The 25,278-nt window shown below is 42.9% G+C and overlaps 1 protein-coding gene across 8 annotated transcripts in view; it reads left to right on the top strand.

The window, feature by feature from the left end:
• Positions 1-25,278, top strand: part of cdk19 (cyclin dependent kinase 19) — a 329,688-nt gene that overhangs the window by 38,305 nt on the left and 266,105 nt on the right. For all 8 annotated transcript variants that reach the window (XR_013497746.1, XR_013497744.1, XR_013497747.1 and 5 more), the window contains exons 3-4: positions 19,403-19,513; positions 20,865-21,005. Coding sequence is in view for 4 of the 8 variants with exons in the window: in XM_078212346.1 (XP_078068472.1) it covers positions 19,403-19,513; positions 20,865-21,005 (252 nt within the window). In the remaining 4 variants the exon portion in view is untranslated. The remainder of the gene's footprint in view (positions 1-19,402; positions 19,514-20,864; positions 21,006-25,278) is intronic.

Below are 25,278 nucleotides of genomic sequence, written 5' to 3' on the forward strand. Positions count from 1 at the left end.
AGCAGGATATCGATAGGCTGGAAAATTGGGCGGAGAGGTGGCAGATGGAATTTAATCCGGATAAATGCGAAGTGATGCATTTTGGAAGAAATAATGTAGGGAGGAGTTATACAATAAATGGCAGAGTCATCAGGAGTATAGAAACACAGAGGGACCTAGGTGTGCAAGTCCACAAATCCTTGAAGGTGGCAACACAGGTGGAGAAGGTGGTGAAGAAGGCATATGGTATGCTTGCCTTTATAGGACGGGGTATAGAGTATAAAAGCTGGAGTCTGATGATGCAGCTGTATAGAACGCTGGTTAGGCCACATTTGGAGTACTGCGTCCAGTTCTGGTCGCCACACTACCAGAAGGACGTGGAGGCGTTAGAGAGACTGCAGAGAAGGTTTACCAGGATGTTGCCTGGTATGGAGGGTCTTAGCTATGAGGAGAGATTGGGTAGACTGGGGTTGTTCTCCTTGGAAAGACGGAGAATGAGGGGAGATCTAATAGAGGTGTACAAGATTATGAAGGGTATAGATAGGGTGAACAGTGGGAAGCTTTTTCCCAGGTCGCAGGTGACGATCACGAGGGGTCACGGGCTCAAGCTGAGAGGGGCGAAGTTTAACTCGGATATCAGAGGGACGTTTTTTACACAGAGGGTGGTGGGGGCCTGGAATGCGCTGCCAAGTAAGGTGGTGGAGGCAGGCACGCTGACATCGTTTAAGACTTACCTGGATAGTCACATGAGCAGCCTGGGAATGGAGGGATACAAACGATTGGTCTAGTTGGACCAAGGAGCGGCACAGGCTTGGAGGGCTGAAGGGCCTGTTTCCTGTGCTGTACTGTTCTTTGTTCTTTGTTCTTTGATAGGCAACAACACCTCCTCCACGATTATCCTCAACATCGGTGCCCCGCAAGGCTGTGTCCTCAGCCCCTTACTATGTTCCTTATACACCTATGACTATGTGGCCAAATTCTCCTCCAACTCGACTTTAAAGTTTGCTGATGACACCACCATAGTGGGTCAGATCTCAAACAATGATGAGATAGAGTACAGGGAAAGAGATAGAGAATCTGATAAATTGGTGCGATTACAATAATCTTGCGTAGTGGAGGATGTGCCCCTGTCTACATCAACAGGGATGAAGCAGAAATGGATGATGAACAGTACAGCACAGGAACAAGCCTTTGGCCCACCAAGTCTGTACTGACACAGATGCCTCTCTAATCTAATATTTTCCTGCCTCTACATGGTCCATAGCCATCTATTCCCTGCCTATTCATGCATCTATCCAGATGCCTCTTGAACGTTGTTATAGAATCTGCTTCCATCACCCCCTCCAGCAGCGCATTCCAGGCATTCACCACCTTCTATGTGAAAAACTTGCCATGATGTGGAAATGTCGGCATTGGACTGGGGTGGACGCAGTAAGAAGTCTCACAACACCAGGTTAAAGTCCAACAGGTTTATTTGGAATCACAAGCTTTCAGAACACTGTTCACCTGATGAAGGAGCAGCGCTCTGAAAGCTTGTGATTCCAAATAAACCTGTTGGACTTTAACCTGGTGTTGTGAGTCTTCTTACTGAAAAACTTGCCCCTTTTATCTCTTTTAAACTTTCCCCTTTCAACCTATGCCCCCGAGTAATTAGCCCTTCAACCCTGGAAAAAAGACTCTGACTATCCACTCTATCCAAGCCTGTCATAAGCTTGTACACGTCTATCAGGTCCCCCCTTCATCCGCCGATGCTCCAGTGAAAACAATCCAAGTTTTTCAACCTTTCTTCATAGTCCATATCCTCCAAACCAGGCAACATCTGTTAAATCTCTCCTGCATCCTTTCCAATGCATCAACATCCTTCTGGTAGTGTGGTGACCAGAATTGTACACAATACTCCAAATGTGGCCTAATCAAAGTCTTATAGAGCTACAGCATGATTTTCAAATTCCTATTCTCAACGCCCTGACTGATGAAGGCCAGCATGTCATACGCCTTCTTGACCACCTGAGTTGCCACCTTCAGGGAACTCTGGATCTGCATGCCTGGATCCCTCTGTATGTATGTATGAATGGTTGAGAGTTTTAAGTTTCTAGGTGTCCCCGAGATCACCAACAACCTGTCCTAGTCCCTCCATGCTGATGCTATAGTTAAGAAAGCCCACCAACGCCTCTACTTTCTCAGGAGGCTAAGGAAATTCAGCACATTGACTATGACTCTCACCTTTACAGCTGCACCCTAGAAAGCATCTTTTCTGGATGTATCATAGCTAGGTATGGCTCCTACTCTGACCAAGATCATAAGAAACTACAAAGTGTTGTGAACGTAGCCTAGTCCATCACACAAAGCAGCCCCTCTTCCATTGACTCAATCTACACTCCCCACTGCCTCAGAAAAGGAGCCATCATAATCAAGGACCCCACACTCGCTGGACATGCTCTCTTCCACCTTCTTCTGTCGAGAAAAGCATACAAAATTCTGAGATCACGTACCAACCGACTAACAGCTTCTTCCCTGTTGCCATCAGACTTTTGAATGGACCTACCTTAAATTAAATTGATCTTTCTCTACACTCTAGCTATGATTGTGACACTACATTCTGCACCCTCTCCTTTCCTTCTTCTCTGTGTGCTCTATGAACGGGAATGCTTTGTATAGCGTGCAAGAAACAATACTTTTCACTGTATACCAATACATGTGACAATAATAAATCAAATCAAAGTGAATTACCCTGGGCCTCTGGATTACAAGTCCAGTCACAATACCACTATTCCACTCCCTCCTTGTAGGACAGAGTTTTCCTCCCAGGAATCAAATGAGTGAAACTTTATTGCAACTCCTCAAATATCCTTTCTTAGCCATGCAGACCAAAATTGTACGCAGTACACATGGATATGATCTCACCAAAGGCCTGTATAATTGTAGTAGGCTTTCCTTACTCTTATCTCTTGTAATACAGGCTAACATATCATTTGCCTTCCTAACATGTACACTGCACCTGCCTGTTGACTTCCTGTGTATTTGTGTATAAGGATACCCAAATCGTCTTAAAAACACGTTAAAACTAGTCTGTCACATTTTAAGAATATATTCTGCTTTCCATTCTTCTTAACAAAATGGGTAATTTCACATTTCTCCACATTATGTTCCATTTGTCACCTTTTTGTCCAGCCATTAGACTGAAGTATATCTCTTTGCATCCTCTTCACATTTGCCTCCTCATCTAGCTTATATTAAATCCATATAGGAAAGCAACAGACTCTCCTGGGCACTTTGCAACCCCAACTAGCTGGTCTGATTATGCTCCTGTCACTTGTCATGCTGGTGTTGGTTGCGTTGACACTGCAATGTATCACAGCCGACTCTCATCTCATGGGAGTAACTGGAAAATTCCCCCAATTGTGAACATTGATATTAATAGCTTAACATTGTGCTTGAACACAGTAGTAGCCAGTGGTGTGACTGCCAGCTAAATATTTTAGAGGGAACAAGGACCAACACTGAGTCTCAGCCAAACTGTTGCAAATCACTGCCATGATAGTGTTCCCAGAGCAAGTTGTATACTGGATTTCCTATTACTGTTTTCCATGCTGTCAAACTGTAAGTATCAATAAAACAAATAAAAACAGTATTTGATGTCGTCATTCAATTTGTTATACCTTTTTATCCATCATGATTCTTTCCCATATATAGTTCCATAAGCACCTATAGCCCACTGGTATTTTACGATCCCAGTAGAGACTGAGTTTTAAGAAGATATTTCAACTTCATGATTGACCGAAAGGATCATACCAAAAGATCATAACAAAACAACTAAAAGCAACCAAGTCTAAACACTAGTAGGCAACTTATACACGAGGCTATTTCCCACTTAGCTCTTAATTTTCCCACTGCTGTTATTCTATCCACCAGGGTTTTTTAAAGTGGGGGTCGCTGGGTATCCAGTTTAAAAAATGCAGGATGTTCTGTGATCCTTTTCAAAACAAAAGTGGTATGTTCTGTGATTCTGTTCAAAATATCACGAGATATGTTCAAGACATCGCGAGATGTTCTGTGATTCTGTTCAAAAGTCAGTTGGTATGTGACCTCAGACTTTTGTATCTTTTTCCCGACGGAAGAAGGTGGAAGAGAGAATGTCCGGCGTGCGTGGGGTCCTTAATTATACTGGCTGCTTTGCCGAGGCAGCGGGAAGTGTAGACAGAGTCAATGGATCGGAGACTGGTTTGCGTGATGGATTGGGCTACATTCACGACCTTTTGTAGTTCCTTGCTATCTTGGACAGAGCACGAGCCATACCAAGAGGTGATACAACCAGAAAGAATGCTTTCTATGGTGCATCTGTAAAAATTGGTGAGAATCGTAGCTGACATGCCAAATTTCCTTAGTCTTCTGAGAAGGTAGAGGCGTTGGTGGGCTTTCTTAACTATAGTGTCGGAATGGGGGGACCAGGACAGGTTGTTGGTGATCTGAACACCTAAAAACTTGAAGCTCTCGAGCCTTTCTACTTCATCCCCATTGATGTACACAGGGGCATGTTCTTCTTTACGCTCCCTGAAGTCGATGACAATTTCCTTTGTTTTGTTGACATTGAGGGAGAGATTATTGTTGCCGCACCAGTCCACCATTTTAGATTGCAACTGTAGCAGCAGTACTGCAGCTTACCTGGTCATTGTGTCACAATAGGCAGCCATATTGTAAAAGTGGGTCATCAGGAAAAAAGTTTGAAAACCACTGCTTTCCACTGAACCCTAAGTGGATACCTTATTCTCCAGGAATCAGTTGCAATTTACTCTCTGCTCCCAAGAGCTTGCCTGTTTTTCCCTTTCTCAGCCAGGTAATTTCTAATCCCAGGACTGACTTTCACTGTGAGGGTTACACTGGAGATATCTTCTTTCTAGTCCAAGCTAGGCAAATCTTCCCATGGGTTCTCTCACAGCTGAGCCTGATACTATTTTCACCTAACAGCCATCCAGACAAGCTCTTTCAAATGAATCACTAGCTAACAATCACGATTCAAAACCATGTCTGTTTTTTCTAAGATTGGCTAGTTTAGGGATGCAAAAGACAATCATAGCATTCTTGGCTCTGTTCTAGTTAAGATTAGTTATCAAAGGACAGATTAATATCAAAAACTTTTATTTATATGTCACCTTTAACATGGAAAAGTGTTCCAGTCCACTTCACAGGATGTAATTAGATGAAAACAGATGCCCTTCAAAAGCGATGTTAGAAAGAGTGACCAAGATATTGCTAACTGAGGATAAATTCATTATTTTTGCGGACAGTTTCAATGGCCCTAGATTTATATTAGTGGAATGTCAAATTCCTTCATTATGATTTTTTAAAAATCACTTTGCTGCTGGCTGCAAATTCTATATTTAATATATTATATATTTAAATTTAATAGTTGCCATGCAACTTTCGTAAGGCTTATTAAACCCGGTAGAGAAAGGGAGGCGGGAACTGTGTCTCCAGCAGGTGCCTTTTACACTATCCCCTGTGGGCCAGAAGGAAATTGCCAGCCCCTCAAAGAAGCCTTCATTTTCCCCTCCACCGATCATGGCCTCTCTCACACCACTGCTGTGGTTATGCCTCCTTCCCCTGCTGCCTCCCCACCCTGCTACTTCCAGCTAAAATCTCTGGCTCCCTCCCTTCCTCCCAATTGCTGCTGTCTTTCTCGAAGCCCAATATCTGACACCGTCCCTTATGATCTGTGCATGTAATTCGACTTGTTGCAGGCTAGGAAACAGAAGGAAGCAAATGCTAATGTTGCCCCTGGCGTTGATAGGATGCCATAATTGGAAGAGACGGTCATGTGGGAGCCCATGGAGAGCTTGGGAGCGGTATCTGGAGGAGGGAGGCGGGAGACATGGAGGGCTTGAGGGGAGGCAATGGGGAGTGAAATAACTTCTGAGAGGCTGGTGTCCCTTCACCAAAACTTATGGCAGGTACTTCCTAGTACAGAGTATTCACCCTGAGTGCTGGTGATCTGGACACTCCACATAATATCTCTGTAGAGCTCTCTGATTGGACTGCCTTACCAGGCCACAATTAGGGAGTTTGTATTCCAGCAGGTTCAACTCATGGAGTTTGTTGAAGTCATTATACCCCTCCCCCTCTAGGTCCAAAGGAACCATGGCGGGTTGACCGCCTTGTGCGCCTTTTTCAGTTTTTCAATGCTGGGCCTGGTTCCTCCTGCTCAGCCTTGGAAGTGGGCACAGGGTGTAGCAGAAAGGAGTCGCCTCTTCCACTGCGAGCACCACGGCATGAGTCCACTTTCTTCATTGGGCGGCAAGGGGGTCAAGGTGGATAAGTCTGCTGTATCGCCATGTCAATTTTGGACTTTGAGGTTACCATCAGCGGAGACGGAGAGCAGTATCCGGAGGGTCCTGGAATTCCTTCCAAAGTTCCCAATATGCTGGGTATCGATTGTTCCAGCACAGCCTGGGGCTTCATGGCTTTTTGATGATTGAGGTATTTATCCAGCTGCAAGAAACAGTTTGTCGTCTGTTTAAATCCCTGCAAAGGTAGACTGATCTATCGGCCTCAGAATTGGTATGGTTGGTGCTGCCCATTCTGCATTGGACTGGCATGATGATCCCTTCATGCTCTCTTCTCCAGATTTCAGTTTCAATTTTTTCCCATAAAGGCAAATGACACTGGGCGGGCCTTGCAAAATTGCAGAGTTGCTTCCTGATCAACTTGTAAGGTTGCTTTTGCTCCTTTGATAGTCCCTAGACCTTCCTAGAAAACATCTGGGTATTTAAGCAGGGCTTCACTAAAGTGGCCATTCTCTAATTGAAAAATGTTGAGCCAATCCAGTTGGATCTCTTGCAACCAATTTCACCCCATTAGGTTTGGCCTCGAGCCCTCCACTACAACTATTGGTAACCAAACCAGTTGCCTTTCATAGGAGACAGGAACAGAAGTTGTACGTACAATTCACAAAGGTTCCCCTGTTTGGGTTTTCAGTATTGCTGAGGTCTTTGTTAAATTAAGGGTTTGAATCCAGAGTGAATTTTATGATGGAACACTGATTCTACGACCACCGAAATGGCTGCACCTGTGTCGACCTTCAGTAATGCCGGATGTTCATTTAACCATACTGTTATTTTAATTGGGTCCGATTTGGATATCACTATGCAGTTTAATTGCTCTAAATCAGATGTAGGTGGACCTTCCAGGGTGTGCATTCTCCTGGATCCCAACAGAAATGCATTGTTTTTCTCAATCTAGGCCTGCTGTGCTGTGACACATACTGGCAACAATTACAATGCATTGCTGGGCAGGATTCTGAAGGAACTTGTAACTGTTTGGTCAAAGCTTGGTTGCGTTTTGATCCTGTACTGTGAACAGACCTGGGTTTACATGTATCTGGATACTTCCTGAGTGAGGCTATGTAATCGCCTTCACTCAAGCGGTGGTCCCCTAATTCAATTGAATTGGCATGGGTGTCCACTTCCCTTGGAATACCTTGTAACTCATATGCTCCACTTGCAGCATTTTCCAATAAGGCCAGTTGTAGCGCCTGTTTGAAATCCAGTTGAGCTTCAGCTAATAGACGTTTTTGAATAGTTATTTTATTAATCCTGCATACCAGAGGGTCTCTAAGCATCGTGTTAAGGGTTAACCCAAATTCACATGCTTCCGCCAGTTGTTTTAGCCTAGTTAGGAGACCCGTAACCAATTTCACTTGGCTCTCAGGCTGCCGAGTAAAACCTATAGCACCTCAGGATCAGAGGTGGCTTGGGGTCAGAGTATTCTTTAGCTAATTCAGTTCATTCTTGAAAGGTTTGGGTATCCGGTGCCCCAGATAAAGTTAAACTCCAAATGACTGCAAATGCTGAGCCCCACAGTCAGGAGAATTACCTGTTGTTTTTCATCTGCCACAATGTCGTTTGCCCGAAACATGTAACGCACTTGTTCCACATATTGGACCCAATCCACTTTTGGCAGGGTCAAACAAGTCTATTTTCCTGAATAAAAGCATGATGCATAAGGCTTATCCTAGCTGTTGTGAGCAATTTCCTTCAGAATCGTGCTTTACCTCGTTTCCACTGAAATAACTTCTAAGAGGCCGGTGTCACTTCATCAAAACTTATTTATTTACCAAAAGAGAAAATGCTGGAAAATCTCAGCAGGTCTGGCAGCATCTATAAGGAGAGAAAAGAGCTGACGTTTCGAGTCCAGATGACCCTTTGTCAATTATTTATTTATTTACAATGGTTTGCAATATTCAGGCACATATTTCCCAGTACAGAGTATTCACCCCGAGTGCCAGTGACCCAGGCACTCCACATTATAAGTCTCTGCAGAGCTCCCTGATTGGGCAGCCTTAAACAGGCCTCAATTAGGGTTTTCTTTTGTTTATTATAAATACGTTATTACAAAAACAGTTACAAATATTCAAAATACGAATATGATAGATACATTACCAATGGCTAACTATCAATAACCTACAATTACTATCTTCTATTTAGGAAGGGTTCATTGTCGGTTATAGTTTTCCAGGGCATTGCCCTCTAAAAACACCTCAACCTACAAATCTACAAACATTAGTACAACACAGCAAACTAACTGTACACCACAAAAATGAACATTGAAGCATATCCGTTGCCCTCGAGGGCACTGCCTCCTGGCTTTTTCTCCTGCCGGGGTGGGGAGCAACCCTCCAGATGGTTGGCCCCCGACTGAGGGGCTTTAGTTCAGTCGGGCAGCATGGTTGGTGCAGGCTTGGAGGGCCGAAGGGCCTCTTCCTGGGCTGTAATTTTCTTTGTTCTTTGTAGGTACTTATGTTCGGGGGTTACCCCTTACGAATGTTCGGCCAGAGGGGGGAAAGTGGGGATGCCACCCCGGACCTACTCTGTCCGGACCCTCCCTTCCGGATTTTCACCCCGGGCGGTGGGGGAGGCTCTCTGGGGTACTCAGTCCGGGCTGCACTTCCGGATTTTCTCCCAAAGAATTGGGACCCACCAGTGTTACTATATCCGGGGCTTCACCACCCAGAACTCTCCCTAACTGGATGTTACACCCCCCGGGGGTTACTGTATCTGGGGGGGATGCCCCTGGGCAAGGCCTCAATAAGGGAGCTTACATTCCAACAGGTCCAACTCATGGACCTCGCTGAAGTCATTACAGAGGAGAGATTGCAGGTTAGCCATAGAACATAGAACATTACAGCGCAGAACAGGCCCTTCGGCCCACGATGTTGCACCGACCAGTTAAAAAAAAAAACTGTGACCCTCCAACCTAAACCAATTTCTTTTCGTCCATGAACCTATCTACGGATCTCTTAAACGCCCCCAAACTAGGCGCATTTACTACTGATGCTGGCAGGGCATTCCAATCCCTCACCACCCTCTGGGTAAAGAACCTACCCCTGACATCGGTTCTATAACTACCCCCCCTCAATTTAAAGCCATGCCCCCTCGTGCTGGATTTCTCCATCAGAGGAAAAAGGCTATCACTATCCACCCTATCTAAACCTCTAATCATCTTATATGTTTCAATAAGATCCCCTCTTAGCCGCCGCCTTTCCAGCGAAAACAATCCCAAATCCCTCAGCCTCTCCTCATAGGATCTCCCCTCCATACCAGGCAACATCCTGGTAAACCTCCTCTGCACCCTCTCCAAAGCCTCCACATCCTTCCTGTAATGTGGGGACCAGAACTGCACACAGTACTCCAAGTGCGGCCGCACCAGAGTTGTGTACAGTTGCAACATAACGCTACGACTCCTAAATTCAATCCCCCTACCAATAAACGCCAAGACACCATATGCCTTCTTAACAACCTTATCTACTTGATTCCCAACTTTCAGGGATCTATGCACACATACACCTAGATCCCTCTGCTCCTCCACACTATTCAAAGTCCTCCCGTTAGCCCTATACTCAACACATCTGTTATTCCTACCAAAGTGAATTACCTCACACTTCTCCGCATTAAACTCCATCCGCCACCTCTCGGCCCAACTTTGCAACCTGTCTAAGTCTTCCTGCAAACTACGACACCCTTCCTCACTGTCTACCACACCACCGACTTTGGTGTCATCAGCAAATTTGCTAATCCACCCAACTATACCCTCATCCAGATCATTAATAAATATTACAAACAGCAGTGGCCCCAAAACAGATCCCTGAGGTACACCACTTGTAACCGCACTCCATGATGAATATTTACTATCAACCACCACCCTCTGTTTCCTATCCGCTAGCCAATTCCTGATCCAATTTCCTAGATCACCCCCAATCCCATACATCTGCATTTTCTGCAGAAGCCTACCATGGTGAACCTTATCAAACGCCTTACTAAAATCCATATATACCACGTCCACTGCCTTGCCCCCATCCACCTCCTTGGTCACTTTCTCAAAAAACTCAATAAGGTTAGTAAGGCACGACCTACCTGCCACAAAACCATGCTGACTATCACCTATCAATTCATTACTCTCCAAATAACTATAAATCCTATCCCTTATAATTTTTTCCAACATCTTGCCGACAACAGAAGTGAGACTCACCGGTCTATAATTCCCGGGGAAGTCTCTGTTCCCCTTCTTAAACAATGGGACAACATTCGCTAACCTCCAATCTTCTGGTACTATACCAGAGGCCAACGACGACCTGAAGATCAGAGCCAGAGGCTCTGCAATCACTTCTCTTGCCTCCCAGAGAATCCTTGGATAAATCCCATCCGGACCAGGGGATTTATCTATTTTCAGACCCTCCAGAATATCCTGCACATCCTCCTTATCAACTGTAATACTGTCTATTCTACTCCCTTGCAACCCAGTGTCCTCCTCAGCTATATTCATGTCCCCTTGCGTGAACACCGAAGAGAAATATTGGTTCAATGCTTCACCAATCTCCTCCGGTTCCACACATAACTTCCCTCTGCCATCTATAACTGGCCCTAAACTTGCCCTAACCAACCTTCTGTTCTTGACATACCTATAGAACGCCTTAGGATTCTCTTTAACCCTATCCGCCAAAGTCTTCTCATGTCCCCTTTTAGCCCTTCTAAGCTCGCTCTTCAACTCCCTCTTAGCCAATCTAAAGCTTTCTAGTGCACTACCCGAGTGCTCACGTCTCATCCGAACATAAGCCTCCTTTTTCTTTTTAACCAACAAAGAAACTTTTTTGGTGCACCACGGTTCCCTAGCCCTACCAATTCCTCCTTGCCTGACAGGGACATACCTATCACAGACTCGCAGTAGCTGCTCCTTGAAAAAACTCCACATGTCGGACGTTCCCAGTCCCTGTAATCTCCTAGTCCAACCTATGTTTCCTAATTCTCTCCTAATAGCCTCATAATTACCCTTCCCCCAGCTAAAACCACTGGCCCGAGGTTCATGCCTATCCCTTTCCATCACTAAGGTGAACGTAACCGAATTGTGGTCACTATCACCAAAATGCACACCAACTTCCAAGTCTAGCACCTGGTCTGGCTCATTTCCCAGCACCAGATCCAATATAGCCTCACCTCTAGTTGGCCTGTCTACATACTGAGTCAAAAAACCTTCCTGCACGCTTTGAACAAAAACTGACCCCTCTAACGAGCTAGAGCTATAACAATTCCAGTCAATATTAGTCAAGTTAAAATTCCCCATAACAATTGCCCTATTACTTTCACTCCTAAGCAGGATTGACTCCGCAATCCTTTCCTCAACCTCTCTAGAACTTTTAGGAGGTCTATAAAAGACTCCCAACAGGGTGACCTCTCCTCTCCTATTTCTAATCTCCGCCCATACTACCTCAACAGATAAGTCCTCATCAAACCTCCTCTCTGACACTGTGATACAATCTCTGACCAATAATGCTACCCCTCCCCCTCTTCTACCTCCTTCCCTACTTCGACTAAAACATTTGAACCCCGGGACCTGCAGCATCCATTCCTGCCCCTGCTCTATCCATGTCTCTGAAATAGCCACAACATCGAAGTCCCAGGTACTGATCCACGCTGCAAGTTCACCCACTTTATTGCGAATACTCCTGGCATTGAAGTATACACATTTCAAACCCTGCTCCACCCCACCTCTGCAATGCCGTGCATTGCAGTCCCCATCCATGCATCCCTCACTTTCAGCCCCACTACTCAGGATCCCTCCCCCCCCCCGAATCAGTTTAAACCTCCCTGCATGGCCTTAGCAAATTTACCCCCCAGGATATTGGTCCCCTTCTGATTAAGGTGTAGACCATCCTTCTCATAGAGGTCACACCTTCCCCAGTACGAGCCCCATGGAGGAGGTTGTGAGCCGAGTAGGGGATTGGTGGATTATAAAAAGAGGTGAGCAGTCTGATTGTTTCTGAGGGTAACAAGGTAACTCAGAGTGTAGAACACTTATATAAAAGCAAATTACTGCAGATTATATAACACTTATATAAAAGCAAATTACTGCAGATGCTGGAATCTGAAACCAAAAGAGAAAGGGTCATCTGGACTCGAAACATCAGCTCTTTTCTCTCCTTATAGATGCTGCCAGACCTGCTGAGGTTTTCCAGCACTTTCTCTTTTGGTTGTAGAACACTTATGCTCTTTCTGGCTCACAACTTGGCCAGAATCTTATCACCATTCACTGCAGTGAACGGAGATTTCGCAGGCTGCCAAGTTCTCCGACCTCGCTGCAGCAGGCGTGAACAACCAGTAAGATCACGCCCCTTGTGAGGCATAGGTTTAAGGAGATGTATGAGGCAAGTGTTTTACACAGAGGGTGATGTGTGCCTGGAACTCACTGCCGGGGGAGGTAGTGGAAGCAGATACGATAGTGACTTTAATAGAATGGAAATAGAGGGATGTGGTCCCCGGAAGGATAAGGAGTTTTAGTTCAGTCAGGCAGCATGGTCGGTGCAGGCTTGGAGGAATGAAGGGCCTGTTCCTGTGCTGTAATTCTCTTTGTTCTTTGTGTTGGGGGGAGGGGGTGTGGAATTATGCAGGTGCAGAGTGCTGATAATTATATCTTAAGGCATTTGAATGATGTTTCCGTGTTGAATGTCAGGAAATGCACTCATGACTGATGGAGAGGGGACAATGGCATCATGTGTTTATATCAAAGGAAAAAGCGATTTGGCTGCTATCACGATATTTTTCGCTCCCATCGCTGAACCTGCCTGATCCAATCGGGAGAGGAAAATCCTGGTCATGGTCAATTTGTGGTTAATTGCTCATCAGGAATTTATTGCATCTTTGATCATGAATAAATGAGAGCACTGACTTCAAATAGCCCTCATACTGTGTGCTTGTACTGGCAGGATATCTGTACTCCATGAATGAACTAGAATTTGCATCAGCTACATTTAAATTAAATTTCTGTGGGACCGTAATTTAATTTAAAGCAATATAAGGTCTTCTCCCCTTATGTTACAGAGAAGTGGCTCAACCTGTAAATAAAACAGTCATAGTCAAGGTGCAGGTAAAATCTGAAATTACTGAGGCATGTCATTCGTGATTTATGATGTGACATTATCTGTCTTGATATGTTATCCTTTACTTATTTGCTGTTAGATCTGTAATATAGTATGCTGCTGAATCATTCCTCATTGGTGTTCCATGCGAAATGGATCGCTTACTGTGCGATTTCCATACATGGTTTCATTTTACTGCACATGTACTAGGCTGCACCAACAGAATCGTACTGAAATGGAAACACAGTCATGTAAAGGGTATTCTACTATACTTGTGGTTGTTAATGGTTTGGTATGACGCAAGTGCTTCAGTAGTTATCAGTGTAAAGCAGAAACATTTCTTGAGCTTCATTTATATTTGTTTAGCCTGCTGTAATAATATTTTATAACTGTTTTAGAAGAAATAAAGTTAAATTGTATATACCGTTTTACAAATCATTATCATTATAGAACTCAGATGAAGTGTTGAAAGAAAGTCCCTCCCATTTTTTCCACCCATGACAAAGCCCTATGTGCAAGTGCCAAACAGGCAGACTGATCAATGCAGCCTCTCTCCTCACTGGACACTGTCAATGCAGCTATGTAATCACTGAGTGAGATGGCATGCACAGTGTCATTTTATTCCTCTCCAAGGCTGGATCATCTTGCGTCCATTACTGAATTCTACTCAGTAGTCAAATTTTCACTGGTGTTTAAGCCTTCATTACATTAGGTAGAGTAGAGCAATTAGGATGGAGCAATAGAATAAATAGCTGTTTCACCAGGGTTTATATTTCTTCCTCTTGATTCTCTATCTGCACTTAGAAATGCATGAGGCAGACAAAGCACATGCTTCGGTCTGTTTCTATTGCTAGTTTTTTCCTGGAACATGTCGCCAGCCTGTTGCAGAGGCCACAGCTTGAGGGCTGTGACTCCACATCAAACATGGCTGACCAGGAGATACCCATTCTTACGCCTGTCATTGGTGAGTATTGGAAAGATTCACAGGTTGATAATCAACGGTATGGTATGGTCATGTTACGAATGTACCTTCCTTGGCCATCAAGTCCTGGATTGGGACCCAAACTCGGAGATTCTGGCTCAGGGACAGGGACATTAGCCACTGTGTGAGAAGATCTCCTCAGTTTATATTTAGTGCACCCTAATTTGTTAAGTTCACTCACAAATCTTAAAATGCACTTTCTTGGATTAGACCATCTCCTTTGATTCATACACTATTGAGACTGCTTGAAAACATCCGTTTAAATAGAGCAGAGTGAGATCATGTAATACGTTTACGGTATTTCAGAGTAACAAAATAAATTGTGGTTGCTTCAACGGTACCAGCTCAGCTTTGCCCACTTCACAGAATCAGAACCACAGAATTGTTACAGTGCAAGAGGCCATTTGGCCCATTGTGTCCACACTATTCAAAAGAGCAATTCACCCCGGCCTTCATCCCGTAACCTTGCACATTCTTCCTTTTTAGATAACAGTTTAATTTTCCTTTTTGAATGCTTTGAATGAATCTGCCTCCATCACACTTTTGGGTAGTCAATTCTTGGGTTTGGCTTGTTTGCATTAAGTTTAAGTTTTACATTTATTTATTAATGTCACAAGTAGTGGCACCTTCTGCTGAAACTGCAAGCAGGAGGGACATATGCTGCAATCCGTGTGGGGAGACCAGTCATCTTTACAAGGACTGCCCAAAACGGGCTGCAACATATGCACAAATAATCAGTGGAGGAGCCACAAAGAAGGTTACCACAAGGGAGTCTCATGCACCCTCCTGCAACAAGAACAAAGGTGCCACTGCACAAGATCATAGAAACATCATAGAAACCCTACAGCACAGAAAGAGGCCATTCGGCCCATCGAGTCTGCACCGACCACAATCCCACCCAGGCCCTACCCCCATACCCCTACATATTTTACCCACTAATCCCTCTAACCTACGCATCTCAGGACACTAAGGGGCAATTTTAGCATGGCCAATCAACCTAACCCGCACATCTTTGGACTGTGGGAGGAAACCGGAGCACCCGGAGGAAACCCACGCAGACACGAGGAGAATGTGCAAACTCCACACAGACAGTGACCCAAGCCGGGAATCGAACCCAGGTCCCTGGAGCTGTGAAGCAGCAGTGCTAACCACTGTGCTACCGTGCCGCAAAAGAAGGCAAGGCTTCTGACCAAAGGGTGGAAGTTCCAGCAGACCTTGACAAAACACCTCCATCTGCATTGGAAAAGGAAGTAACAGAACAAGAAGGGCACTGGCAAATAGTGACTAGGAAACCTTGTAAGCAGAGAACACTAAAGAAGTTAAATGCTGCTATTCTTGTGAACAGTAAATAGTGGCTGGTTCCAACTGGCACCTATAGTGTCGCCTCCTCCTCAGATGAGGAGGACAGGATGGCTGCCACCAACAAAATAAGCTGCTACGCATCATGGCGGTATGGGAGTCATAGAGTCCCCAGATGACAGACAATGAAGGCAATGAGAGGCCCCAGGAATACCAACAATCAGTCAATGGTAGCAGCAATGCAACCAAAACACCCCAGACCCAGGAAAATAAACACAAGAATACACTCCGGCTTTGGGATACTGAGAGCAGCAATGTCCAAGACGAGGATCAGTCTGCAGTAACAACACCAACTGAGGGCAATGCAAAACTCCATGGGTCCACTTGACACTGGTTTCTCACTTGACATTGGATTTTTGAATTTGAATTTTTCCAGGAACTCCAAGAGGTTATGGTCTGCGTAGGTTAGATTCTCCCAGTGTCCTTTGATAATATAGCTAATTATTTGATCCATACCCCTAAGAGGGAGGAGAAAGCACTGGTTATGCCACATTAAAATGCTAAAAGAATATCATAGCCGGGAGTCTAGTCAGCCACTGAGTGTTTGCCATAAGAGAGTGGAAATAACCAAGGTTAGCCAGGGGAAGTCAGATAAGAGGGTTGAATTGGAGGGTTCCCAGGTTGCACCTCCGGCTGTTAGGCTAACAAGCAATAATATTCTGGAAGACTTAAATGCCCTATTAACTTTCCTGACACGAGCTTTGGAAGAATGTAGCCAATCTACTCAGGGAATTTAAAGAAATTGGTAGGGACCAGACGGGGTGTACCTACTGACAGTGCATGTAGGGGATTTTCCACCAATAAAGCAAAATCCCTAATCGCTCAGCCCTGATAAACTGGCTTGGGTCAGGCAAGAAATCAAAAACAGGCTAGACAACAATCTAATCAGAGCAGCTGGATCTCCCCCATTGTACTGTTCCCAAAACCAGATGGATCAAATGAATCGTCATTGCATTAGCTTTCCTATAGTCAGTGCACAGGACCGATTCATAACCAATCCCTTGCATCGAAGACTGTATTGATGATAGGTCACTCTGTCTACCTTAGTAAAATCGACTTCACAAAAAGGGTGTTGGCAAGTCCCTATGAACCCCAGAGTGAGAGAAATCTCGGCTTTCATCGCCCCCAGGCGTCTATAACAGTTTACGGACCAGCCCTTCAGCTTAGACATGCCCCAACAATCTTTTGGAGATTAACAAATCAGGTAATAGCCGGGTTAACCAACTGTGCAGTATACGTGGACAACCTGTACATTTATAGTGATACCTGGAAAGACATTTAGACCACTTGGAGGCAATGTCCAGGGTCTGTGGAGGGCTAAATTTGTCGTGAACTTGGCCAAAAGTGAGTTTGCTCAGGCAAGGGTGACTCAACTGGCACACATGTTGGGACAAGGATGAGTGCCACTGGGACAAGGGCTTAGCTTTCCTGCTATTTTCTATGGGAGTCACCTAATTTATAGGCATGAGGTGTGAGATACCCTGACTGTTAAAAGAAAAGTTCCTAGAATCCAAGGAGCACCCCTCCATACTGGAGTAGATCTCCACTTTCCTGGTTTTATTAGTTGTTGGGGAGGCAATGGCCGAGTGGTATTATTGCTAGACTATTAATCCGGAAACTAAGCTAGTGTTCTGGGGACCCGGGTTCGAATCCCGCCACGGCAGATGGAGAATTTGAATTCAATAAAAAACATTTGGAGTTAAAAATCTACTGATGACTGTGCAATTGTTGATTGTCGGACAAACCCATCTGGTTCGCTAATGCCCTTTAGGGAAGGAAATCTGCTGTCCTTACCTGGTCTGGCCTACATGTGACTTCAGAGCCACAGCAATGTGGTTGACTCTCAACTGCCCTCGGGCAACTGGGGGTGGGCAATAAATGCTGGCCAGCCAGCGACGCCCATGCCCCATGAATGAATTTTTAAAAGTTGTCGCTTGTGGGTCATTGACAAAGCCACAGTTTGCTAATCTGTGGCATGCATCGCTGCCACCATGTTTTGGTAAGAATTTATCTGGCTACAAGCAACTTGTATAGATCGTCGGTTTAGTTTTGTCTTTATTCATAGAATCATAGAAACCCTACAGTGCAGAAGGAGGCCATTCGGCCCATCGAGTCTGCACCGACCATAATCCCAGCCAGGCCCTACCCCCATATCCCTACATATTTTACCCACTAATCCCTCTAACCTACGCATCTCAGGACTCTAAGGGGCAATTTTTAGCATAGCCAATCAACCTAACCCGCACATCGTTGGAGGAAACCAGAGCACCCGGAGGAAACCCACGCAGACACAGGGAGAATGTGCAAACTCCCCACAGACAGTGACCCAAGCCGGGAATCGAACCCAGGTCCCTGGAGCTGTGAGGCAGCAGTGCTAACCACTGTGCTACCGTGCCGCCCATTTATTTATACTATTTACAAGAAATCACAATAAGCATATGGTATTCAGGATGCAGACAGTTCTGCTCCTATTTCTCCTGGAGCCTCTTGGTCATCTGACCACTGATGTCAAAGTTGCATCATTAATATCATTCTCGTCACATTAACATATTGATTATGCCTTTCCTGTACAATGGCCGCTGGAGACAGAGGTGAGTTTGCAACCCAGAAATCAATCCTGCCTCCCGATTCCCACTTTCACCAGGGAAATCCAACTCCAAGTTTTTCTTTTTCTTTTCCATGTCTGTCTTTCACAAAACTCTAGGTCGTTTTTTAAAATATCTCCTTATGTTGCTCAGCATCAAATTTTGTTCGGTAACACCTCTTTTTAAGCACAATGCAATGTATCAGTACATTAAAACATTTGTATAAGTCAAAGTTGCTGTTGGTATTGTTTTAGTTGTAGGATCATCACAGTGAACCTTGTACTGCATAGGTCAAAGTACTGGGCACTAACCCACAATTTCCAGTTACTTTGTTACTTTGTTTTTAAATGATTTGATTTGAAATCCAACAGGTGCCACGCATATCCTCTCTTAACTACTTTCTTACACAAGTCTATGGTGCAAATGTGGTTAATGATTATGTGCCACTTCATACAAAGTGGTGTTTACTGCTAACACCATTGACTTTTTTAGATTTTAACAAACATATTTTTACACATACCAGTGCATCAATCCTGCAGTTATACTTCAAAGAAAATTTTGGATTGTTTTAATAGCATATGGTGAAATTTGGTGGTTGTAAACTGCTGTAGCATCCAATCTTTCTTCCTGCACATCAAAGCATTAAGATTGCACTACAGCGATAAGACATTTATAGGTAGAGTAGGGATAAAATTGATCTTGGATGATAACATTGTGAATTGGACGTCTTTGTTATGCCCTTTTGTATGACTGCAAGATCAATTTCACACCTGTATCTTTTCACACCTGTATTGAATATTGTTGAAGTCCAACAGGTTTATTTGGTAGCAAAAGCCACACAAGCTTTACTTTACGAGCACCCATCCTTATACTGTATAATGGTGACACCGTTACAAATAAATTTACTGATTTTGATATTTGTTTTACAATTAATTAAAATGCACTTCTCCTTGTAGGCTTTTGCTACCAAATAAACCTGTTGGACTTTAACCTGGTGTTGTTAAACTTCTTACTGTGTTTACCCCAGTCCAACGCCGGCATCTCCACATCTTGAATATTGTTGCCCATTTATTTTTATCTCTTTGTTTCTGCCAGTTGCTGCGAGAGTTGAAGCACCCCAATGTGATTGCTTTGCAGAAGGTGTTTCTTTCACACAGCGACAGAAAAGTCTGGCTCCTGTTTGATTATGCAGAACATGATTTATGGGTAAGGACCTGGTCACCAGATGTAAAATTCCTTATTATGTGTTGCATGCAGCAAAGGTGCAAACTTGGGTAGGTCTTCCAGATCCATCCTCTATTGTCTGTCATCCTCTATTTGGCTGTTGGCTTTCAAGATTTCCAGTCATGAATATTTATTTATATACTCCTACTTACCTTTACTAATTTCATATATATGTAGGCAGCCTATGTGGAAGCTGTTTTGAAGAAAGATATTTGTTAATTCTGACCTTTTACTGAGTTGTACGGAACAAGTACACGCAAAATCAAAGATATTGTTGGGGAAATGTCATAGAGGTGAGGGTGGCATTTACTGGGTAACTTCCTGGAGATGTCGTTCCAGCCGTTTGAAAATTTGCAGCTCATCAGAGAGATGAGGAATGCAGCCCCCGCACCCTGAGTGATTTCTTCAGATTGGTTTCCCCTCCATCACTTGCAAATTAGTTTTTTTTTTATGATTCTTTTTCCACCTACCAGAGGAATGCAGCAAGTCTCCAGCATGCCTCAACAGCGACCATGGTTCCTGATGGCACAGCTGAGGTCCTGAATTTCTGGTCCTCCAGATGGCTTAATTGGCTACTGCATGTAAAATTGAGGGGACAGTCTTACTGGCTGCCCATGTGTGCCAGCGACCCACCTTTCCATCCAATGTCAGGCTGTCTATCTGATTGACAACATTCTGACCATGGATTTTGGAGCAGATGTAGTGCAGGTTTACTAGAATTGTACCTTGAGTTTGAGTTTAATTATGAAGAGAGATTATATAAAATAGGGTGGTATTCCCTAGAGTTTGGATATTTACAAGGTGATTTAATTAAAGTTTTTAAGGTTTTAAGAGAAATAGGTAGAGTAGGTAGAAATAAACTAATGCATTAGTTGGAGATTTTAGGACTGGGGGATACAGAAAAATTCTAAATGCCAAATACCAAACAAGCGTGAAAACACTTCAACATAATTTCAGTAATTTGAATGCAGGTTGAGTAAGGCAAAATAACTGATACTACAAATGTCTGTTGCCAGTTGAATTGTATTGCTGTGCAGTGAAGATCGCAGTTTTTGGAGTGCGCCTGGAACTTTTCCTTGAGGCACGTGTGTCAATACCTGTCACAATTACTTGTATACATGCTCATGAATGAATCAGATCCCTTTGTTGCACCTTTGTTAACCTACAAGGAGAAGTGCATTTTAATTAATTGTAAAACAAATATCAAAATCAGTAAATTTATTTGCAACGGTGTCACCATTATACAGTATAAGGATGGGTGCTCGTAAAGTAAAATGCATTTCATTGTCTTTAAGATTAACTATTTTTCTAATTTATTTTGCTTTTTGTGCAGCATATTATCAAGTTCCATCGTGCTTCTAAAGCAAACAAAAAGCCAGTACAGCTACCAAGGGGAATGGTCAAATCACTGCTTTATCAAATACTAGATGGAATTCATTACCTCCATGCAAACTGGGTTCTTCACAGAGACTTGGTAAGCATAATACTCTCAGAAGGTTAATAAAGGAACTAAACCTGAGTTGTTGTGCGCTTACTTAAAAAATATTACCGGACCCCAAAGCCCAATTTTGGGTCGGTTGGTTACACGTACATTGCCAAGGTGCATTTCCATCCTATTACCTGTTAACTGGGAGAGTGAATAAGTCCCATATGACCACATCATACTGTCCATGCTTTGTAAACCAGGGGGCGGCATGGTAGCACAGTGGTTAGCACTGCTGCTTCACAGCGCCAGGGACCCGGGTTCGTTTCCCAGCTTGGATTACTGTGTGGAGTTTGCACGTCCTCCCCATGTCTGCGTGGGTTTCCTCCAGGTGCTCTGGTTTCCTCCCACACTCTGAAAGCTGTGCTGGTTAGGTGCATTGACCCGAACAGGCGCAGGACTGTGGCGAGTCGGGGAATTTTACAGGAACTTCATTGCAATGTTAATGTAAGCCTTACTTGTGACTAATAATAAATAAACTAAAATTTTAAACTGAGCAATGCTCAGGGCACACCTTATTTGAATGTGGTGCCTGATGTACTCTGGGGAGAAACAGAGCATTGATCTTTAGAAATGGTTTGTAATTTTACTTAGGTTTGCACAGGCCTGAAATGTTCAGTCAGACAGGATGCTCTGTTACTATATTGATAAAACGAAAGCTTTCAAAAAACTCAGCTTGTTATTGTGAAAAGATGACCTTGGATTTGTCTGTTGCAAAACAGAAGTGCTAGGTGACTGATCGAAAGTATACGTTATTGTTTCAATTAGCACTGAACAATCTAACTGGCAACCTTAAAGGTCATTAAACAAGGGTTATAGTCACAACATGGTGTAACTTTGAGCATATGGCCTTGAAGTTGGCCTCCTATTCAGATTGGTCTCCTTGTTTTGAAGTTTTGCATTTTACACACATATAGGAATACCTCTTTTTAAATAGTCAATATGTTCTTGGAAACCATGACTTAAAGCAAAATTACTTATATTGAAGCAGCCTTTTCCATTTAAATGCATATAATATCAGGTGATGCATTCCCAATCCAAGATCTTTGGCCCGAGTAGGTGAAATACATCTTATTTAAGCCAAAATTAGACAAAACACACTGTGCAATTCACAAAAACAATTAATGCTCAGTGATGTGGAAAGGAGTTACTGGGAGATTGAAGGCAGAGAGTTCTCTCCTGTTCCAATTTTTGCTTTGAAGAGTGCTTAAATTAATTCCTGAACCTGAGGGAGCATCAGGGCCACTGTTGGAATTGGAGATTGGGGAGTGGAAAATGCAGAATAGTGGTGTGGGGGGAGACTCACAGCTGTCACTCCTTTTCCTGCCACAGCTATATTCCGTTACACATTCGATCCCAACAGAAATAAGGCTTTCCCCTGCCCCACTCAATCACTGTTGGGTGGGTCAGAGATTTCGCTGTTCTTCACTTCCAGCCTCATTTTTTCAGGGCTCAAATGGAATATATTTAAACTCTCTTCTCCCAGAGAAAAGTGCCACTTCTATTCTGCTCCGAGCTTAAACCATGCCCCTGGCCAGGCCAGAAAACACCAACTACTCCAGGAAATGGGGGGGGGGATGGAGGAATGGTCAGAAAGAGGATATAGTAAGTAAACCACCTGCACAATACAGTGAGTTAATATAGCTTCACACTGTTTCATCATTGTTCACTATATTCTGAACTAATTGGTGTCTGTTTACTCAGCATAAAATCATGTCTGTCCCTGAGTTGATATTGTACTTCTCCCTACATTGGGAACTGTTTATTCCTTTTTGCTCACAAACCTCCTGAAATTTATTTACCCTTTGATTATTTTATAAAACGGTTGGCCTGTCTAAATTTTATTTCAAATTTCAGGCTTTTGCAATTTTGACTTTTTTCATTTTTCTTATTTTATATTTCCTTCATCTTGATTGGTCCAGGGGTCAGATTATTCTGATTGGCGAATTGGACAGATTGAAAGGATGGAAATTCTGACAAAGTAAATTATAACAGGGCAAGCAGTACATAAAATGATTAAATGGTAGTAATTTTTAACTATGTGTTATAACAAAATTGCATTATTTGGGACTACTTAAAGTGTTTGTACAATATATGGATACAATAACAATAAGATTGACAATGAATCTGGATTAAGGAAGCAGGATGCCAGTTTGCAGTGGTCAGTATAGGTCACAGAGACTGCATGTCAATTACCTTAAAAAGAAAGAGATCCATAATAAATGCAATGTGGGTGTGCAGATCCATACTAGATTTGTTCAGCCTTGAGTCTAAAGTCCAACATTTTTTCTTCTTGCATCTCAAGGAAAAGACATGAGCAGGTAATTCTAAAATGGCGCAGATCCAAGAATTTGATTGAATATGGGTCAGTGTCTCTTTGGAGTCTGGGACTTTGCATAATTTAATTCGCAAAATGGGTGACAGGATCTTCCAAATTTACATTTAAAATCCAAATGTCTTCTTTGTAAATATCATGCTGAACTAGAGATTCTGAAGAAAGCAGATTTGTTATTTTTCAAATATTGCTAAAATCCACCCTGTGTGCTGCTGACTCTTGGCTCTGGGATGTAGTAGAATTCATTATGTTTGAATTCTTGATAATTGGCACAGATAGTAGTGAAACATTTCCATTTTTATTATTAGCAATCATTAATACAATTTTGATAGTATTGTCGCAGACACAATTAAAATCTTTTGTAGTAATTGATTAATGGTCTCATGTACAGCAAGTTTGAGAGTTGTTTTCTTGACACCAGAACTAACTTTTTCCTTGTGTGTTGAATAAAATCCAACTATAGAATTAGATGATATTTCTTCAATTTAATTACATTAAGCAACTTGTCGCTTTGGTAAGTTTGTTAACTTAAAATATTGAGGCAGCTTTTGTTTTATTTAGTACAGTGCCATAACCCACAGCAGCTTATTGGAAGGTTACGGGCAAGGCCACTAGATTTCATGTTAGGAGCATGTCAAAGATAATTTCTGGAGAAATCTCAACCAAACTGAAAACGTAGATACTTGGCAAGTCTGTTCATGGTTTTTAGATATGTCAGTCTCATCTTGACCAATATTTTAAAAGCATTTCATACAAAAATAACATTCAATGTGTGGTTGTTTTTTAGAAAAGTATGATTTAAATGGACTGGAAGCAATTTGGCTTGCATTGCTGAAGTCCTTCATATAGTTATATGTGAATATCTATTTATTCTAACTTTTCACCTAACCAAATCAGATTAGCCAAATAAGTTATGTTGCATAGCAGTTAAGTTAAATAGAAGATAACCAATAACAACCATTGTTTAAAAACCTACCTCCTTGATTAAGCTCTTGGTCATCTGCCATAATATCTTTGTGGCATCAAATTTTGTTTTATAATGCTCCTGTGAAGCACCTTGGGATGTTAATGGTGCTTATATAACAGTAGTCCTGAAACTGATGCCCACAAACCCTTGAGTGTCCAAAGAGACTTTCTGGGCTTGCAGAATAATATTTTTAGTGTGCAAGAGAGAGAGAACAATACAGTGGCGAAAATAGAAGGAAGATAAAAGACAAGCTGCCTGCTTTTTATAAATTAATGGTAGTTAGTGTTTGACAAATTTATTACTTCTTTGAGGATATAACAAGCAGGTGGAGAAAGATGTAGTAGATTTGGATTTTTGAATGGCATTTGATAGAGTGCCACATAAATGGTTACTATGCAGGATAAGAGCTCATGATTTTTGAGGTAGCATATTTGTACCTGTAGAGGATTGGCTAACTAACACAAAGCAGAAAGTGTGCCAAGGGGACCAGTGCTCGGGCCTGAACATTCTCTCTGGATGAAGGGACATGGTGTATTATAACCAAATTTGCTGACAACACAAAAGTAAGTTGTGAGGAGGATGCAAAGATTCTGCAAAGGGTTAAGAAAGTGGGCAAAAATTTGCTAAATCGAGTATAATGTATGAAAATATGTGCTTTTCCACTTTGGTGGGAAGAATAGAAAAGCTGAATATTAATAAATAGAGTGAGAGGAAGGGAGTTACTGAGGAAGGAGAGGGCAGAGAAGAAGGCCTCTCAGGGCAAAAGAGAGAGCAAAGGTGTGGGCAACAGGCAACATCGCTTACTTTAACACTTGCAGCTTTTTTTATTTCTGTGTTTGATTTTGCAACTCTTTTTAATTTTTCCTTCTAAAACCCTCCTCAAGTTTACAAATTACTACTGGAGCAGCAATAAAAGAAAAGAGAAAAGCTAAATCCTTTCTAGTGGCTTTCTTTTTCTTTTA

Source organism: Mustelus asterias, chromosome 5, assembly GCF_964213995.1.
Source record: "Mustelus asterias chromosome 5, sMusAst1.hap1.1, whole genome shotgun sequence".
NCBI classification, from domain to species: Eukaryota; Metazoa; Chordata; class Chondrichthyes; order Carcharhiniformes; family Triakidae; genus Mustelus; species Mustelus asterias.